The following is a 17,272-nucleotide window of genomic DNA, read 5'->3' as shown; positions in this document are numbered from 1 at the left end:
AGGTCCGTACATGCGCGGCGCGCCCCCTCCCCCACCCGACAGCACGCGCCAGGCACGCGCGCCCCCTCCCCCGCCGCAGCTGGGCCAGCGCCTGGGCTCGCGAGCGTCCCGCACGCGCTTGGGGCTGGCCGAGAGCTCCAGGCTTCACCGGGCTCCGTCCTTGCAGAGCTCCGGCTGGAGCCTGCCGCTGCTGTTCCGCGAGCCTCAGCCCCAGCAGGGAGCTGCACGTTCCGCTAAAGCCGCTAAAGTTCCGCTAAAGTTCCTGCGGCTGCTGTACGCTGGCTCCAGTTAGTACCGCCTCGAACACACGCAACAGAGGCAGAATGTACATCAGCAACAGACGGGCACGTTTACAACACCGAGGATCAGAGGTGGATTAGGGGTTTGTGGGGCCCTGGGCCAGAGCACCTGGGGGGGGAGCCCTCCCCACCCCTTAAGCCTCAGTCTCATCCCCCCATGCCCGTCCTGTGCTCCTGCTGGGGAGTGAGCTTCCCCACCCCGTCCGCAGCAGAAGCACTAGTCAGGGTGCCTAGGGACACCCCACCAGCTGCATTTGCCTAGTGGTTAATCCCACTGGAGAGCATTGGCCTGCTAAACCCAGAGTTGTGAATTCAATCCTTTAGGGGGCCATTTAGGGAACTGGGGTAAAAATCTGTCTAGGGATTGGTCCTGCTTTGAGCAGGGGTTTGGACTGGATGATCTCCTGAGGTCCCTTCCCACCGCAATAATCTATGATTCAGAGTGTGAGCCTTAGTGCACAAGCAGGACTGCAGGCAGTAGGCACATATACACAGAGGCAGGTTCAGGGCAGTTTTTAAGAGTAGCAAACAAAAAAGCATGTCTCAACTAAGCTTTTTACTTCTGATTTCTTTGAGAGCTTTTGTTTTCTGTTGTGGAAGGCACTGAATTGAAGAGGAAGATGAGTTAACAGTAGCAAAAATTGTCCTGAAATAGTAAGCAACTTATACCACACTATTACTATAAAGACTGATTAAAGATCCAATATAAATTGGGCACAGGTAGGGTGTTGTATAAGCTGGACCTTGCATGTACGCTAGCTCCGTAATTAAAAAAGGATAATATAGCAAAGTTGCCAAAGAGAGGAGATCTCAGTCAACATAAACCCTGGAGGGGCATTCAATTGCTGTCTAGCCCATATAAAGTATTTACACGTATTCTAAACAATAAAGAAAGGGATAGATCCAAGGTTATGACAAGAACAGATAAGATTCAGATAGAAATCACATATAGATCAAATAGCAACCTTATGCAGCATCATAGAACTGTCAATCAAAGGGCAGTCACTACTTTATTGGAATGTTTTATAGATTTCCAAAAAGTCATTGATACAGTGGATAGAAGTTTTATGGAAGTTGCTATGCCACTATGTAATCCCTCAGAAATTTGTGACTATCAGTCAGAGCTTCTATGAAAATATGACATGTCTAGTAATATATATAACCAAACTGACTAAACCAGGGGTTCTCAAACTTCATAGCACCATAACCTGCTTCTGATTTAAAAAAAAACAAACCAAAAACTACTACCTGACCGCAGAAGTGGCAACTGAAACCTGAGCCCCACTGCCGGGGGAGGCGGGAGGGAGGGGGCAAAGCCAAAACCCAAAGGCTTCAGCCTCAGGCACGGAGCTTGTAACCTGAGCTCAGCTGCCCAGGGTTGGAGACCTCGGGCTTTGGCTTTGGGCCTCAGCAACTCTAAGCCAGCCCTGGTGACCCCATCAAAATAGGGTGGCAACCCACTTTGGGGTCCCAACCCACAGTTTAAGAACCACTGGACTAAGCCATTTCAGGTTACTATAGCCATTAGCCAATGTGTTCCAGCTTCAAAAATACCTCCATCTTCTTGTCCGGATCTCAGATGCTTTACATTGTTTACAAGCAGTGTCAAAATGCTGTATGGTTGTAAAAGTAAGCATTCCATTTTCAGCCAAGATTTTGCTAATTCAGAGAATACAAGAGTTATAGAAACTAAGAAATACAAGAATCATGTTTAAAAAACCTCAAAAGATAGCAGCCAAAAATGTAGGACAATCTAAGATTCTAGAATTTTTATACCTACTTTTAGTTAGCATTTGTTATACAAGTTGTGTATTGTTTAAACTTGTACACATGCCAGAAACTCTTTTAAAAAAAAATTCAAAATCCCCCTGCATTAAATTAGTTTAATCACTTGTGTTTTCAGACTGGTACAGTTCTGTCAGCTAATGTCAATTTCTCACTTTCCCCCTCCACCATTCTAATAGTTTAGCATTCTGAAAAGTAGTTTGGGAATAATACTTTAATTCAGTAGAGTCACTAAGGGAGTTTGTTTTTGTTTTTTTTTCTGTTTTTGTTTTTAAATACTGCATAATAACTCTCTCTCTGCTGAAGTTAACTTTCTTCACACAGCAGAGAGTTACTAGCATGAACATGCTCTTTCAAGAAATTTAGGTTCAATAGAGACAGATTTTCTGAGCAAAAAAAGGAAAAGACGGTTACTTACCTTTGTAACTGTTGTTCTTCGAAATGTGTTGCTCATATCCATTCCAATTAGGTGTGTGCACGCCGTGTGCACGTTCGTCGGAAGATTTTTACCCTAGCAACACCCAGCAGGTTGGCAGGGCACCTCCTGGCATGGCGCCGTTATGGCACCGAATATATACCCCTGCCGACCCGTCCGATCCTCAGTTCCTTCTTGCTGGCTACTCCGATAGTGGGGAAAGAGAGCAGGTTTTGGAATGGATATGAGCAACACATCTTGAAGAACAACAGTTACAAAGGTAAGTAACCGACTTTTCTTCAAGTGCTTGCTCATATCCATTCCAATTAGGTGAATCCCAAGCCTTACCTAGGCGGTGGGGTCAGAGTGAGAAACTGCAGAATGCAGAACTGCTAAGCCGAAGGCTGCATCGTCTCTGGATTGTTGGACCAGGGCATAATGGGAAGTAAAGGTGTGTACCGAAGACCATGTAGCTGCTCGACATATCTCCTGAATAGGTACCCGAGCTAAGAAGGCGGCTGACGAGGCCTGGGCCCTGGTAGAATGTGCGGTAATATGACCCGGAGAGGCATGAGCTAGATCGTAGCAACCCCGGATGCACGCTGTTACCCAGGACGAGATCCTCTGTGAAGAGACGGGCTGGCCTTTCATCCGGTCCGCCACTGCAACAAAGAGTTGGGGCGTTTTGCGGAAGGGCCTCGTACGGTCAATATAGAAGGCGAGCGCCCTATGGACGTCGAGCGAATGTAACTGCTGCTCCCTACGAGATGTATGCAGTTTGGGGAAGAAGACCGGGAGGAATATGTCCTGGTTGAGATGAAAGGCCAAGACTACTTTATTGTGCCACATCTGGCATTCCTCCCTAAAGTACTAGAACGAGTGAATAGCTAGGGAAGTGGAGATCAGCTAAGCCGCGCTCCACTGTTCCAACGACCGACATGGGCAGTAAGAAGGAACTGAGGAGCGGACGGGTCGGCAGGGGTATATATTCGGTGCCATAACAGCGCCACGCCAGGGGGCACCCAGCCGACCCGCCGGGTGTTGCTAGGGTAAAAATCTTCCGACGAACGTGCATGCAGCGCGCGCACACCTAATTGGAATGGATATGAGCAAGCACTCGAAGAAGAAACACAGGTTTGTTAAATTTTTAGGAGGATGTTCATTGGGCCGTTCAATTACTTGTCATTTCAGCAGCTTAACCCTGAACAATATTGTATTTTTAATTATGACTTCAGTTTAATAATGCATAGCTTTTTCATGCCTTTTTCAGGGTTTTTGTGCTACGGATCTAACATTAGCAGTCACTTATGGCTCTCAGTGTTTGTAACTCCAGCAAAAAATTCTACTCTGATAAGTCCAAGAATCTTGTGCAAACAATACTTATTTGAATTTTTTAATTTAAATGCCAGTCACAGTATATTTGCAAAATACATTTTCACCGTGCCAAAGGATCCACAAGTGGCTCTCAGGAGGAAACTATTCTCTATTTAAAGTCAATAGAACAATTTAGGATCCACACCATTGACAGAGAAAAGTGACTTTGATCAATCAAATAGCTTAATTAACGTTGCACAACCATCAAAACTCTCATTGCTCTTCTTTCCGAAGGCATGTACATCTGAAACTATGCTATCTCATGAATAGTTTACTGGTCCAGATGACATTCTGCAGTGTGCCAACAACAGAAACAGTGCTCTATGTTTGCCTGCTTTAGCCATGAAAGTTCGAGAATTGTGATAAAGGTAAATTACACTATGCTACTTTGCCACATATAAATAGCACCATGAGTGAAAAGCCACTATTTCACAGAACGTAGTGGAGATAGTGTTCTACAAGTTTTACCTGATGTTGTAGTGGCCAGTCAGTTCCCTGTAGGCAGACTATAGATCAGCAGCAGTCCTGCATGTGCCGATGCAGGAGAGAATTTTCTCCACTTTGAAATACTGACTCACTATCAGGTCAAATTTTTGACATACACTTTTACTAAGGTTAAGTAAAATATCCAAGGATGTACAGGACCTCCTGTGGGGAGAGAAGTATTGTTATACAGTATTCAAATTGGAATAGATTGTAGTGGGACTGGGATAAATCCATTGTAGGGCTGTTTGGGGTTTAACAAACTTTTTAAAACATGCCATTTGGTACAGTTTGGCGCATTCTAAAGCCAGAAATTGTCTCTAAAATACTTCGAAAGAGCAAGAGATCATCCACATCATCATCATCATCCCTAGCAGGGATGGTCTGTAGTATCTGGAGACAGGATAGGGAATTGTAGCAGAGGCATCATAACTTAAAAAACAAATCTTGCAGAGGTTTTAGTTCCATTAGAGCTGTTGGCCACCTTTCCCATACTGCCATTATATGCAACACATAGCAATCATGGTTTCTCTTTCTCTCCTCAAAGGCTACGTCTAGACTACCTGCCGTATCGGCGAGTTAAAATCGATTGCTCGGGGATTGATATATCGCGTCTCATCTAGACGTGATATATCGATTCCCCAAGCGCACTTATATTGATTCCGGAACTCCACCAACCCCAACAGAGTTGCGGAATCGACAGGGGGAGCTGCAGACATCGATCCCGCGCGGTGAGGACGGGTGAGTAATCCGATCTTAGATATTCGACTTCAGCTACGTTATTCACGTAGCTGAAGTTGCGTATCTAAGATCGATTTCCCCCCGTAGTGTAGACCAGCCCCTAGATAAAAGGTCCAGTGATTGCAGGCTTTAGTTTTTCTACCTCTTAATTAGGATATGAAATTAAACATTTTATAATAGTTGCTATCTCTGTCTGCTTTGAAGTAGCTTAGATTTTGTTTTTCTGGGCTACTAAGAGAATGTAACAACCCCATTCTGAGAGTCGGGGCAGCTCCAGGCCCCAGCACTCCAAGCATGTGCTTGGGGCGGCATTCCGCGGGGGGCGCTCTGCTGGTTGCCAGGAGGGCGGCAGGCAGGGTGCCTTTGGTGGCATGCCTGTGGAGGGTCCGCTGGTCCCGCGGTTCCAGTGGACCTCCCACCTGCGGGAGGTCCACCGGAGTTGCGGGACCGGCAGGAGCACCCCCGGCAGCATGACACCGTGCTTGGGGCGGCGAAATGTCTAGAGCCGCCCCTGCTGAGAGTATGATGTTATGCATACCCAGCATTTAGCAGACATTACTAGAAAGATCCCCCTAAATTTCTCTTATCCTTACATATTTTGTCTGACTAGGACATACACCTGATGGGGCGATTTTTTTTCCCCCCCCCCCCATTCCCATCCACAAGCCACCATATTTTCCTGCTTTTAAAAGCCAATTCTCAGGATTTTTAGTTTACCTGTACCTGCAGCATGCTTCAAAGTGATCCCAGCACTAGCTAACCACTGGAGATAAAAAAAGGAAGGTGAGAGGAGGCATGGGGACAAAATCAACCTTTGAGACCAGAGCCGGCTCCAGGTTTTCTGCTGCCCCAAGCAGCGCAAAAAAAAAAAAAGCCACAACAGCACAGTCGCACCACTCCACTCTACAGTGGCAATTTGGCAGCAGGTCCTTTGTTCCGACAGGTACTGAGGGACCTGCCACCAAATTGCTGCCAAAGTCCCAGACATGCCACCCCAGTAGTGCACGGAGTGGTGCCTCTTGATATTGGCCATCTCAAGCACCTGCTTCCTTAGCTGGTGCCTGGAGCCAGCCCTGCTGATACTGCCAGTGTTACTGATCTTTGAAGAAAGTGTTCAGATGTATCTAGAGGAGAGGATAGGCTTATATTCTAAACATTTGCTGTTGCTCAGAAGACAGGAGTTATTGCTATTAATTTAAAGAAATTTAAATAAGGAGAGACTGAAGTAAAGGACGAAATCAGGTTTATTAAAAAAATACTTTACAGGAAAAAAATCTATGCATTCCATTGTACTATTTTACAAAGAAATAGCTTAATAGTTTGACACGCTTGTACAGTCAGCTACTAAAAGAAATACACTGGTTAGAGGATTATTCACATAGAGGTTCTGTTTACACTACGCATTATAAAAACCTCTTTAAAACTTTTCTGTTAAATGTCAATAAATATACTAGGGTTGCACAAAGCAAACAGTCTTCCAGGCAATTGTACATGTCCTCTGTATGCAAACAACTTAGATACATTAAAACCCACAGAAAATATATTAGCTGCCAATCAAATTAAATCACAAAATCATATAAGAAATCTCTTTACATGTTGTTCAAAGAAATTAGAAGTACAAGTATTTCTTTAGACAGTTGAAGAGTGCTATAATATTAGCTCCTCGGCTACATGTGCTATTTGATCATAATTATTTATATTACTGGAAGGTAATGTAAGGCCATAATATTGTTGGGGAAATCTTCGAGACCAATGTAAGTTAATTTACAGTACAAGCCTTCAGGTGAAAAAAGGTCCCTTTTCAGGAGCTGAAGATAATGTCCCTCCCACACCTCATGCCCTTTAAAAACAACCAATATGGCTACATACACTTAGCATTTAGAACAATAAATGTAAAGTGCTTATCACTCAGTAAAATTCAAGCATGTGAATGGCAGAATGAGCAAAATGAAGGACTTGAACTCCCATCCATCCTGCAGCTCTGACAAAATAGAATTATGTCAAGAGACTGGGACTAAGTACTCATGTAGGAAAACAGCTGACAGATTAACAGTTTTTCTATATGGCAAAAGGTATATTAATAACTACTTTATTACAAAGCCCTGGAGAACACTTCATTGAGTGTTCCATTTTCTTGCAAGAAAACATGTCAACAACAGAGAACTGAACTATTGGCTTCACAAAGTACTTTTAAAACAGGTCAAGTTTCTGCACAGAAACAATTAGGACACCCAAGAAGAGGAAAATGTAATATAACAATTATTTGACATTTCTCATATTTAGAGTTTCTGTTTGGCTAACTGATCTCTGGCACAACATGGCCCCTCACTTTTATCCCAGTTTGCAGTTTTCCTTGGCTGCTAATAAAAGAATTGTAAGCTGCGCTTAAAACAGAAGCCAAGCCCAAGTTTCCATCTTAGAGTATGTCTACACTACCGCAGTAAGTAGACCTATGCTACTCAACTCCAGCTACATGAATAATGTAGCTGGAGTCGATGTACCTTAGGTTGAATTGCTGTGGGATCTATACCATGGGGGTCGTCAGGAGGGAAAATCTCATCGACTTACCGTACTCTTCTCATTGGGCGTAGAGTACAGGGGTCGCCTGGAGAGCCATCTGCAGTCAATATGGTGGGTCTTTACTAAACCCGCTAAATCAACACTGGTGGATCAATCTCAGAGTGTCGATCCCGGCTGCAGTGTAGACCTGCCCTTACAGCTAGTTATGCTCTCTAGTATCATGTCCCTGGACTACTGCATTAAAAATCTGACTTGGTTTCAAGGCGAGAGAGTATTCCAAATTTCAGTTCCAGACTTCAACCAAACCCATAGGTTTCTAAAAGACAGGGCAGATCTTCAGTGGATCTATGATGATTTACCCCCACCAAAGTTAATGGAATTATTATAAACACCAGCTACCTGATGTATCAATGAATTCTAGAGGATTATTACCAAAATGTGACACAGACTATTCTGAAATTTATTCCATCTTTATGTATAGTTCTATTTCATCATATCTGTAAATCCTCAATCTACTGACAGCTGTTGATATGATATATTCTTGCCAACTGAATTTGAGATATGCCTGCATAAAAAGTATAGGCATTTAAATTATCATTAAATTCAATGATAATCTTCTGAAATCTTTGAGTGATTAAGTCAATCAGAAATTGCCATTTTCCACCAATTACTTGCAAATATTTTACTCAAGACTAGCCAAAGATTTGACTTGCCCGATATTGTACTGAAAAGGTTAACTTGTCCATCTGTCACTTGATTTCTCACAAAGCACAAGTACATCTGTATTCTTCACATTTGTTATTCAGTAAGCCATTCGTAGTGCTGACCAGTTTAGAGTACTGCACATCCAAAGGTATTATTCCAACTATAATTCACTGATTTCAGAACTAGAGATACAATCTAATGGGCAACAGATTTAGCCATTGATTTCATAAGCAATTCTTTCCATACCTATATTTAGAGATGAGCTGGAAGAGTCAAGTTTGGCAGAAGTGTGGTAATTTTGGATTTTGCAAATGTTTCAAAATTTGCATTAGTGTTTCATTAAAGATTAAAATGTGTACAGGCAAAATTAAGAAAAAAATTGAAAGCTTCATGAAATTTTTACTTTATATCTGAAACAAATCTATTAATCTCTACCTCAGGCTTACAAATAACATCAAGAATAGCAACATCATCCAAATCATTCTATGGCTAATTTATAATGAAGAGGAGGACGTCAACTTGACTCTAAGTTTTGAACTAGTAAACTAAGTGAGTAAAAGGAAAGTATGGTACAGTGGTTAAAGGCATTCAATCCACAGAAGTAAGAGTGAGAAGCATTTTCTTGATACTTTAGAAAGAATAGATTATTTCACACAAGTAGGATACTGTTTTGAAAGCAGTGTGAAGCACTCTGCTGGTCTACTGTATTCATTAGTTTACAAAGCATGCTATTTAATATAGTTTACAGAGAGATACTTCCAATACACATTTACAAATTATGTCTCTCTCTTTTCATTTTATTTCAAGCTCTAGAGGAATACAAGTAAAAAATAATGGTGCACAGTGCATCTTAAATTGTGAACCTTTATAGCCTAAGCATGTTTAAATTTTGCATTTTAAGATATATGGGGATAATTGGTTTTATAAAGGGATGAATAGCTTTTCCTTCAATTGTAAGGTCTTTGAAGATATGTCAGTTCCTGAGTGATTATACACAGTGCTGACTGTCAAGGGACAATCACCTTATTAGTTAGCAATGACTTAGAGATGATGATACCATCTTTGACACGGCCAATGAATACCACATGGGAGAAGGGAAATGAGCACTTGGAAGACAAGCAGAGTGAGTTAAAAAAGAAAGGGAAAATAACATTAACGTGATATTAACCAGTGCGAACATGAAAGAGGCACTGAAGCCAATATTGCCTGCGAAGAATTCTACTTTGCACAACCCATTAAAGCTCTATAAAATTCTTCAACAAAAAAGTGGGAAAAATGCCAGAGAACAGAGGGCCTGTTTCTGAACCAGCTTTGATAATCTATAATTTAATTTTAGCAAAAATTCTACCCCTGCATGAATCATATTACTTTTCATAAAAGCTTTCCATTCTAACACCTTATTTACACAGATTACTAAACAAGTCACCACCACTTCAATCTGTAAATTAGTCTGAAATATTTTCTAATTTGTCTTCATTTTTGTACTGAAGACAATACGTACATATACATATATAAGGAGTAATACAGATTCTAACTAATCACTGCAATATTTTCTGATGATTATTTTGCTATCAGTTTAAAATTGTGACCTCTATATTGAGGTGCTAAGATGCATATAAGTCTACACAAAACAATATTGCACAAAGTAATATTTATAACAACATATTTCAGAACCTTTTTAAAGAGAAGATTCATAATTGATATTTAAAAGAGGCACCCAGAACTAATAACACAGCATCTTTTCTTTTCCTTATTCTAATATAGTGTTAGAAATCTCTCTCCTACCCCAGTGAGGATTAGAACATTAAGTTGTCTGGGGACAACTTCAGTGGCACCACAATCAAGTTTGTAGCCTAGGTGTGGGGGGAACTCTTCTGACTAGAAAAGACAGTTGTTATATAAGTGGTGAGTGAAAGTCAAATACAGATCACACAAACATTCAGAAATATCATAAGACTATAAAAAGAACTATGTCAGCAGATGACACTCAACATATTAGCTTGTGTCACTGATTTTTCAAACACAGCACCAGGGTACCCAAGAGCTACAAGTGGAAACAGCAACCCAATGCCATAATATTTTATTTTGAAATAGCAATACAGAACTTCAGAGAATAAGGACAACCAATATAAATTGGTTATCACTGACCCAACTCTATTAGATTAAGTGCATCAGTACCAGGGAGAGGATGTTTTCCATCAGATGCTTATTGTGAATTTATCAAAACAAGCTGCCAAGGTTGTTAGTATTTTAATGCTTTAAAGTGCTCAGACAAGAATGCAGTTACCTCCATAAGACTGCCTTAAAAAAACAAAAAAAACAACACTAGAATTAGTCATGTTCAGGAAAAATGTATTTAGGAAACAAAATCCTCACATCAAACATTACAAGCAGTACTATGGAAATTGTTGTGTCTAAGTGATTACATTTCACCAGAATAAGATGTCACACTTCACCTTTTTATGAACTGTTTAACAATTAAAAATTAAAAGATTTATACATCTAGTAATTTGAGTATCCACCACAAATATAAGGACAGACCAAAACATCACTGATCATCAAAAGTGCTGTGCTTTCTCTTTGATTTTAGCAATTAAAATCAGATGGGAGAGTCTTCTACAGAAGCCATCCTTTTATGGTGAAGGATAAAGAAAAAATTAAGTAGGGGGATTAGATTTACCAAGATAGTTCAATGATTCCATTCTGATTTTGATGAGGAGATATTGAATTATTACCTCATTAAACAGAAAGAAGTGGTAGACCACTATTACATGCTGTACTATGGGAGTAAAATACAACTTGATCTTTTGCATAATCTGTGTAAAAAAGATATGCTTGACATTTTGGAATGTCACTTTTCTTTATAGAATTATAGGCAAGATTTCTCCAATAAAACATAAGCAAGTTATAAAACTATAACTTCACATCAAAATTTTAAAAAGTTGTTAAAAAATGTTTGACTATTTACATATCACACAGAAGAGTCTGTGCGATCCTGTGGATTATGTTGGTGATCAGATTCTAGTTTAAAAACTGGAAGAGGCTGGGCCACCTGATCTGGTTGCAGAATGAGTCCCGATATTGATGAAATTGAGGAGGAGGAGGATGGTGCCCCCGTTGTAAACTGCATTTCTACACCTGGTTCCTCAGACTCTGTTTTTACACTCACACATTGGGGTTCACCTTCTGACTCTGTCTTTTCAGGGATATTACTGTTCATGTCTGAATTGCTTTCTGTATTTTGAGAAGACTGCCCCACAGGATGGTACTGTTTGAGTCTTATATGCCAGGCTAAACTGCAGACAGCTGACACTGTTTTGAACTGATGAATGACATTTCTAGGGATGAAGTAGATGTCATTGTCACACAGCTGGATTCTAGCATAGCGAATGCCTTCCCGTCTCATTTGGTTTAGCTTGGCTTCATCCACCCATTGAACACACTGAGGGGAAGAAAGGGGAAAGTTACTGCTAAGCTGTATGCAGGGTCCAAAGCTGGGCATTCACTTAGATAGAATAATACACTTTCAGTCCAGCAACCCATTTGATTGCGACTACTCTTTAAAGAATACAACTTCAGTTAAGAAGCTACTTGCAGCAAGAACAAATCTTTAATGTCTCATTATGAAGTGTTCTGCGCACCTATGAGGTAACAAATAATGACCCATTGCCACTGCATTATGGGGTCACAGGCAGGTCTTAAAACTAGAATTAGAGCTTCAGTAAGAAGCTTTTGACCTCGCATTACCAGACAGAGCTGGGTGTGGTTGGTCTGGTACTAGGAGACCAAAACTCCAACTCTTTAGCATCATGTGGCGGTGGGGGGGGGTAGGTTAGAGGCATGTGTGCACAGTAAATCCTCACCCAGTTTAAAATTATTTCTGTAGCACACACCATATCTTAGACATTTCATGGTATTACTGTCTTGCAGGAGACCAGCTACTCAAGAGGCTCCAATGCTTTATGGTGTCAGACAGACATGGTTTATGCCAGAAAGAGTCTGAAGCAAGTGAGGGGGAATGGAAACCCAAATTATGTGAAATTCCTGTAACCCATACTCAAGACTTCTTGGTTCCTTGTCTCATGAAGAAAGGAGCTTTGTGACACTTGGTCATGCTAGGATCAGAACCAATGACCCTCATGTGGTGAGCCTACCACCACTAAGACAAGAACTGGAGATAAATAGTTCTAGTCATAAGCCTAGAACCATGTCTGAGACACCCACTATTGATACCTTTATTTCAAAATATTTGACTAACACTAATTTTTAAAAAAATCCATAAATATGCTGCTTTTGCAGCTATTTCCAAAATGCTGGAAATAAGTTGCAACTAGGGAACACAGTACCTGTGACACTGGAGGTTCATGCAAGTCTAACTGAAGTCTCTGTACCACATCAGTGAAGTCTTCAGCATGGAAACAAACCACATCTTTGGTTATTCGAGGTTGGACGCTCCTAGAGATGAAGATTGTCAAGACTGAGTTTTAAAGAATTTGTGGTTACAGCTCTGGAAAGCAAGAGTCACCATAAAGAAAATACCTATTATATAGTTTTCTACTGGGTAATAAGTCTCTCAGCATCACAACTAGTATAATAACATTAGTGTATGCATATTCTTTAGACTCCACAGATCCTACCTCATTTCCTGAATTGCTTCATTTTATCTTTGACTTGAACTTTACATAGCAAAAGAGACTGCATTAGGGCTCCAGGGGGCTAGGTGCAATTCCAAACTCTGCCAGAGACTTCCCATGTAACTTCTGAAAAGTCGCTCTGCCTCAGTTCTCCTATTTTATAATTGGGCTAATATCTATATTTTAAAGGAATATTGGAAAGAAAAATTTGTAAGACACTCAGATGCTATGGTGATGGGGACCATATAAGCAGAAATTGCTTGTTCAATGGATTTGAAATATAGGGCAAGGGAAACACTGGCGCTGCTTATTTATTTTAATCTTGGCCAATATTGTTGCTGATGACACTGTTCCTGTCGTCCAATTTCTACTGTAATTGCTACAGACAACATTACCAACTCAAAGCTTGTGATTTCTTCCCAGGACTTAGTTACCAGCAATGCCCTGAATCCGGGAGCTGGAAAAATATTGTCAGTACCATCACAAATGAACAATTGACCTGACAATATTCTGTTTATGGAATTGAACTTATATTATAATCAATTAGGAGATGAAGGAAAAGACATGCAAGACACACCAGATACAGTGGCCTGCACTGCATATCATGCAAGCTCCCTGAAAACTACTCCATGTTAACACAGTTTTTGCGCTGGACTCAGGAGGGAGAAGGAAGTAGGGGTAAAAGTTGCCAGAGATATGTATTTATTAGATTATGTTTTACAGACTTTACACAGCATTTGAATAGTCACTACTAGGCTGCTATTCAACCAACACGTCACATTTTTTCCATTTTATAAAGGGAAGTCAGTCTCAAATCCAACTGGAGTGGTTACAAAACTCAGTCACACTTACCATTCACCAAACTGTACAGCTTTCAGCACTCCTACAGCAGCTGTACTCTGCCAGTCAAACCCCTGACCTACATGATCAGCATGGGCTCTTGTTCGATCTTCAAAGAGAACTTCACGGGGCTCACTGGTCCGAGGTAGGTACTGGAGGTTTTTTATTTCGTTCATTGATCTATAAAGTGGGGTGAAGAGAGGAGGGAAAAGGATGCTCCAGAATACTCAGAGACGAGAGGAATGGTACAGCTTTCCTATCTGTACATGTATTAAGGTAATTTTGAAGAAATATTGCTAGTGTCCTGTAGCATTCAAAATCCACGACCAAAAATGTTCCCTTTGTTTTTGCTATATGTATTACGTATCAAATTTGGTATTCAAAGATTTAAGTATAGTTAGTGCTGCAGATCTTTCATGGCATTTTTTTAAATCAAAAAGTCACAGAGCAGTCATGGTAAATTTAGTAAAAGTCATGGATTTAGTGACTGCTCTGAGACATTTGATAAAAGATACCCTGACAAAGGAAGGGGCACCAACCACCTCCAGCAGCACCCTCCAACCAAGAACTGCAGCCCCCATCCCAGCCTGGTGCAGAGGGGAGGACTGGGGTGGGGAGATGGGACTGGATAGTGAGCCACCCTGCACTCATCCCAAGCAACAGCAACTTCTGTATCTCTAAGGGCTGGGCCCCAGGATTAAGAAGGAGCCTGCTCCACACTCACCTCATGCCTGGGCTTTGGTGGCTCCTGTGCTGGGTAGAGCTGAGCCTGGCTCCCTGCTCTGGGCATTGTGAATTGGTATGCCAGGTTGTAGTGTCACTCAGGTTTGACCCACCTCCCATCCCCATCATGATGGAGGGACAGCTGGACCAAACCTGAGCAGTTGTGTGACCCCCGTGCAGCCGATTGCAACATCTGGAGCTGGGAGCCACAGCCAGCCCTGCAGGACATGAGCTGCTGGTATGGAGTGAATCACAGACATAAAAAAACCAACAACAAATGGGGAAAATCACGCTATACGTGACTTGTGTCCTGCTGTTACAAATCTATACCTCTAACTAGTCTAGATAGATTTAATTCAGACTGAGGAAAAGACAACAAGTAAAAAGGACAAGTAAAAAACTCTTTAGTGAACCTCTGAACAGTCACATTGGGATGTTTTATTATCCTTTGAAATACAAGAATTGGGTCATACTTAAAAATTCAATTTAAAATACAGATCCTTCAAAATACTAAGTTATCTGTTTAAAGCTGCGATGAAAACGTGATTCAAATTATTTCTCTCTCCAAGCTTTGTTGCACAAAATACTCCCAAGAAAAATTGAAGGTAAATTTGCCTCTTGGATTTCAAGCAGCTGCTGGGAGGTAGATGTTAATGGTTTTACTCAAAAGTTGAAAAATTACAGTTTTACAAATTAAAAAGCAATGTAAACAAAATTAACACTACTAACAATTAATTTATAACTGCAGAGTCAGATTGTCCATTTGGCGTTTCCTTGGACTCTAGAGGATGGAAGGCTTTGTCAAAGCAATTTAACTACAGCTGTGTGGTTTATCAAAGTGTTAAACAAAAAACTGTCATTGGCAAGAGGCATTTTAAAGATTCACAATCAAAGCTTTTTTTTTTTTTATTTTTTTTAAGAGGACAAGAATATTTCTCTAACAAATTCTCTTTGGCAAAAAATTATAGCCTTCATTTCCCTACAGTTACAAAATAATGGCATAATTTTGTGCTTGCTGGCTTCAGCACAGTGCTGAAAATGTTTGTCATTTGCTAATGTAAAACAGTGAAGGGAAGTCATGCGGTATAGTGAGATGGTACCCTCAAATAGTAGCCTTTTAAAAAAATTACTGGAATAATGGATTTAGATTTGTGTGTTAGATATAGTGCAATACAAATCCAGAGAATAGACCTTACCAATACAACATTTCAATAAGGGCAGCTGAGGAGATTTAAGTAGTTAAGAGAACATTCCTCTGGAATACGGCATTTCTTGAGAAGGAAACCAATACCAAGACTACTTAAATAAGTAGCATTAGGACCAGCCTTGAATGCAGGGTAGGGACTTTTGCACTGTGTTGGAGAAGTACACCAAATATTAGCTTTTTCACAGACAGAAGTAGGAAGCAGACAACAGGGGATGGATCACTTAATGATTGCCTGTTCTGTTCATTCCCTCTGAGGCACCTGCCATCAACCACTGTTGGAAAACAAAATTCTGGTCTAGATGGACCACTGATCTGACCCGTATGGCCATTCTTATGTTCAGGAACCCAAGAAATCTGTCAAACAGGGAATACATAATGCTGTCAACCTCGAGGAAACCTTAAACTCAAATGCACTTATCTGGAACATAGGCAACATGTTAGTTTGGCTTAAATAACTGGACTGCTTGCTTCTAAAGCAAAAGGAATGAAGTCACATGGGAAATTTAAGAAAGCCATGAAGTTTACCTTTGAAAGACTAATTTCTCACACAATAAGGACCAATGTTAAGACCTTAGGACAGTACTTTATCTACCTGTAATTTTCTTTTCTATTAAAGGAAAATAATGTTACCGGCGCCGTTTGAATGGTGATTTTGGCATATCTGCTGTCGGGATCATCTGTTCTCCTGGTCTCACCCACATTATGGGGCCATCATCACTTTGTGACCTACACTGAAGCTGGAGGCTAGAAAGTGTGCCCCAGGGCAAAGTCATCTAAAAACAAGAACACAAAAAGCTATGTCAAATGTTAAATTTTTGATAAGCATTGGTTCATGTTCATTACCAAGAGATCTATATGAAAACCAAACCTTATTCTTAGAGATGAAACGTTGTATTCCACCAGCGATATAGTTAACTTATTCAGCTTTTAGAGAGTAAGCCATTGTGAAACAGACATGCAACAACAGCCCAATAGTTTCTCCAGTTAAATAACTGATTGCTGTAACCTCTAAATTAATCTCCTTTCAGTATCTACTTCTTTGAACAGAGGGTAGATTTTATCAGCATCCTCAGTAAGGTAGTCTGAAAGTTCATCACCATCTGAATGGAGAGGCTGTACCTAAATTCTCTCATTATTTAGCAACCTGAAGTTGTAAATTAGAAGTGTTAAAACATTTATGCTTGATAATAATTTAAACAGTATAATGCTCACTCTCAGAAATGGAGATTCCTCCAACATATCAAGAAATTCTGGGAAGTAGTCACCAACTTCTTCATCTACTGCTCCAACAAGACTTATCTGCCGCATCGGACCTGCTCTGTAGGTTCCACAGCAGTACGTTCTATTGACCTGAGAGGGGTCAGAAAAAGCAAAGACAAAATGAGACACACTGTTCCATTACAGGAAATTAAAGTTGATTAAATCAGTGTTTCAGACTGCAATGGAGTTTACATTCAAATCCAGGACTTCTTTACATACTTGAGAGCAGTTAGTATCTTTAGAGTACATGAAGAAGCTGTTCAGCGTCAATATACACTGAGCATGA

At 40.7% G+C, this 17,272-nt stretch overlaps 1 protein-coding gene across 1 annotated transcript in view; it reads right to left on the bottom strand.

Moving 5' to 3' along the window:
* Positions 1-11,023: 11,023 nt before the first annotated feature.
* RSBN1 (round spermatid basic protein 1) overlaps positions 11,024-17,272 on the bottom strand; it is a 45,918-nt gene continuing 39,669 nt past the window's right edge. The window contains exons 3-7 of the mRNA XM_050954302.1: positions 16,939-17,076; positions 16,357-16,499; positions 13,809-13,976; positions 12,669-12,777; positions 11,024-11,764 (exon numbers count right to left, since the gene is read on the bottom strand). Coding sequence (XP_050810259.1) covers positions 11,294-11,764; positions 12,669-12,777; positions 13,809-13,976; positions 16,357-16,499; positions 16,939-17,076 — 1,029 coding nt within the window. The 3' untranslated portion in view covers positions 11,024-11,293. The remainder of the gene's footprint in view (positions 11,765-12,668; positions 12,778-13,808; positions 13,977-16,356; positions 16,500-16,938; positions 17,077-17,272) is intronic.

The sequence above is a fragment of the Gopherus flavomarginatus genome, chromosome 5 (assembly GCF_025201925.1).
Source record: "Gopherus flavomarginatus isolate rGopFla2 chromosome 5, rGopFla2.mat.asm, whole genome shotgun sequence".
Lineage (NCBI taxonomy): Eukaryota > Metazoa > Chordata > Testudines > Testudinidae > Gopherus > Gopherus flavomarginatus.
The sequence above is the reverse complement of the archived record's forward strand: the minus strand, read 5'-3'. Positions and strand labels throughout refer to the sequence as shown.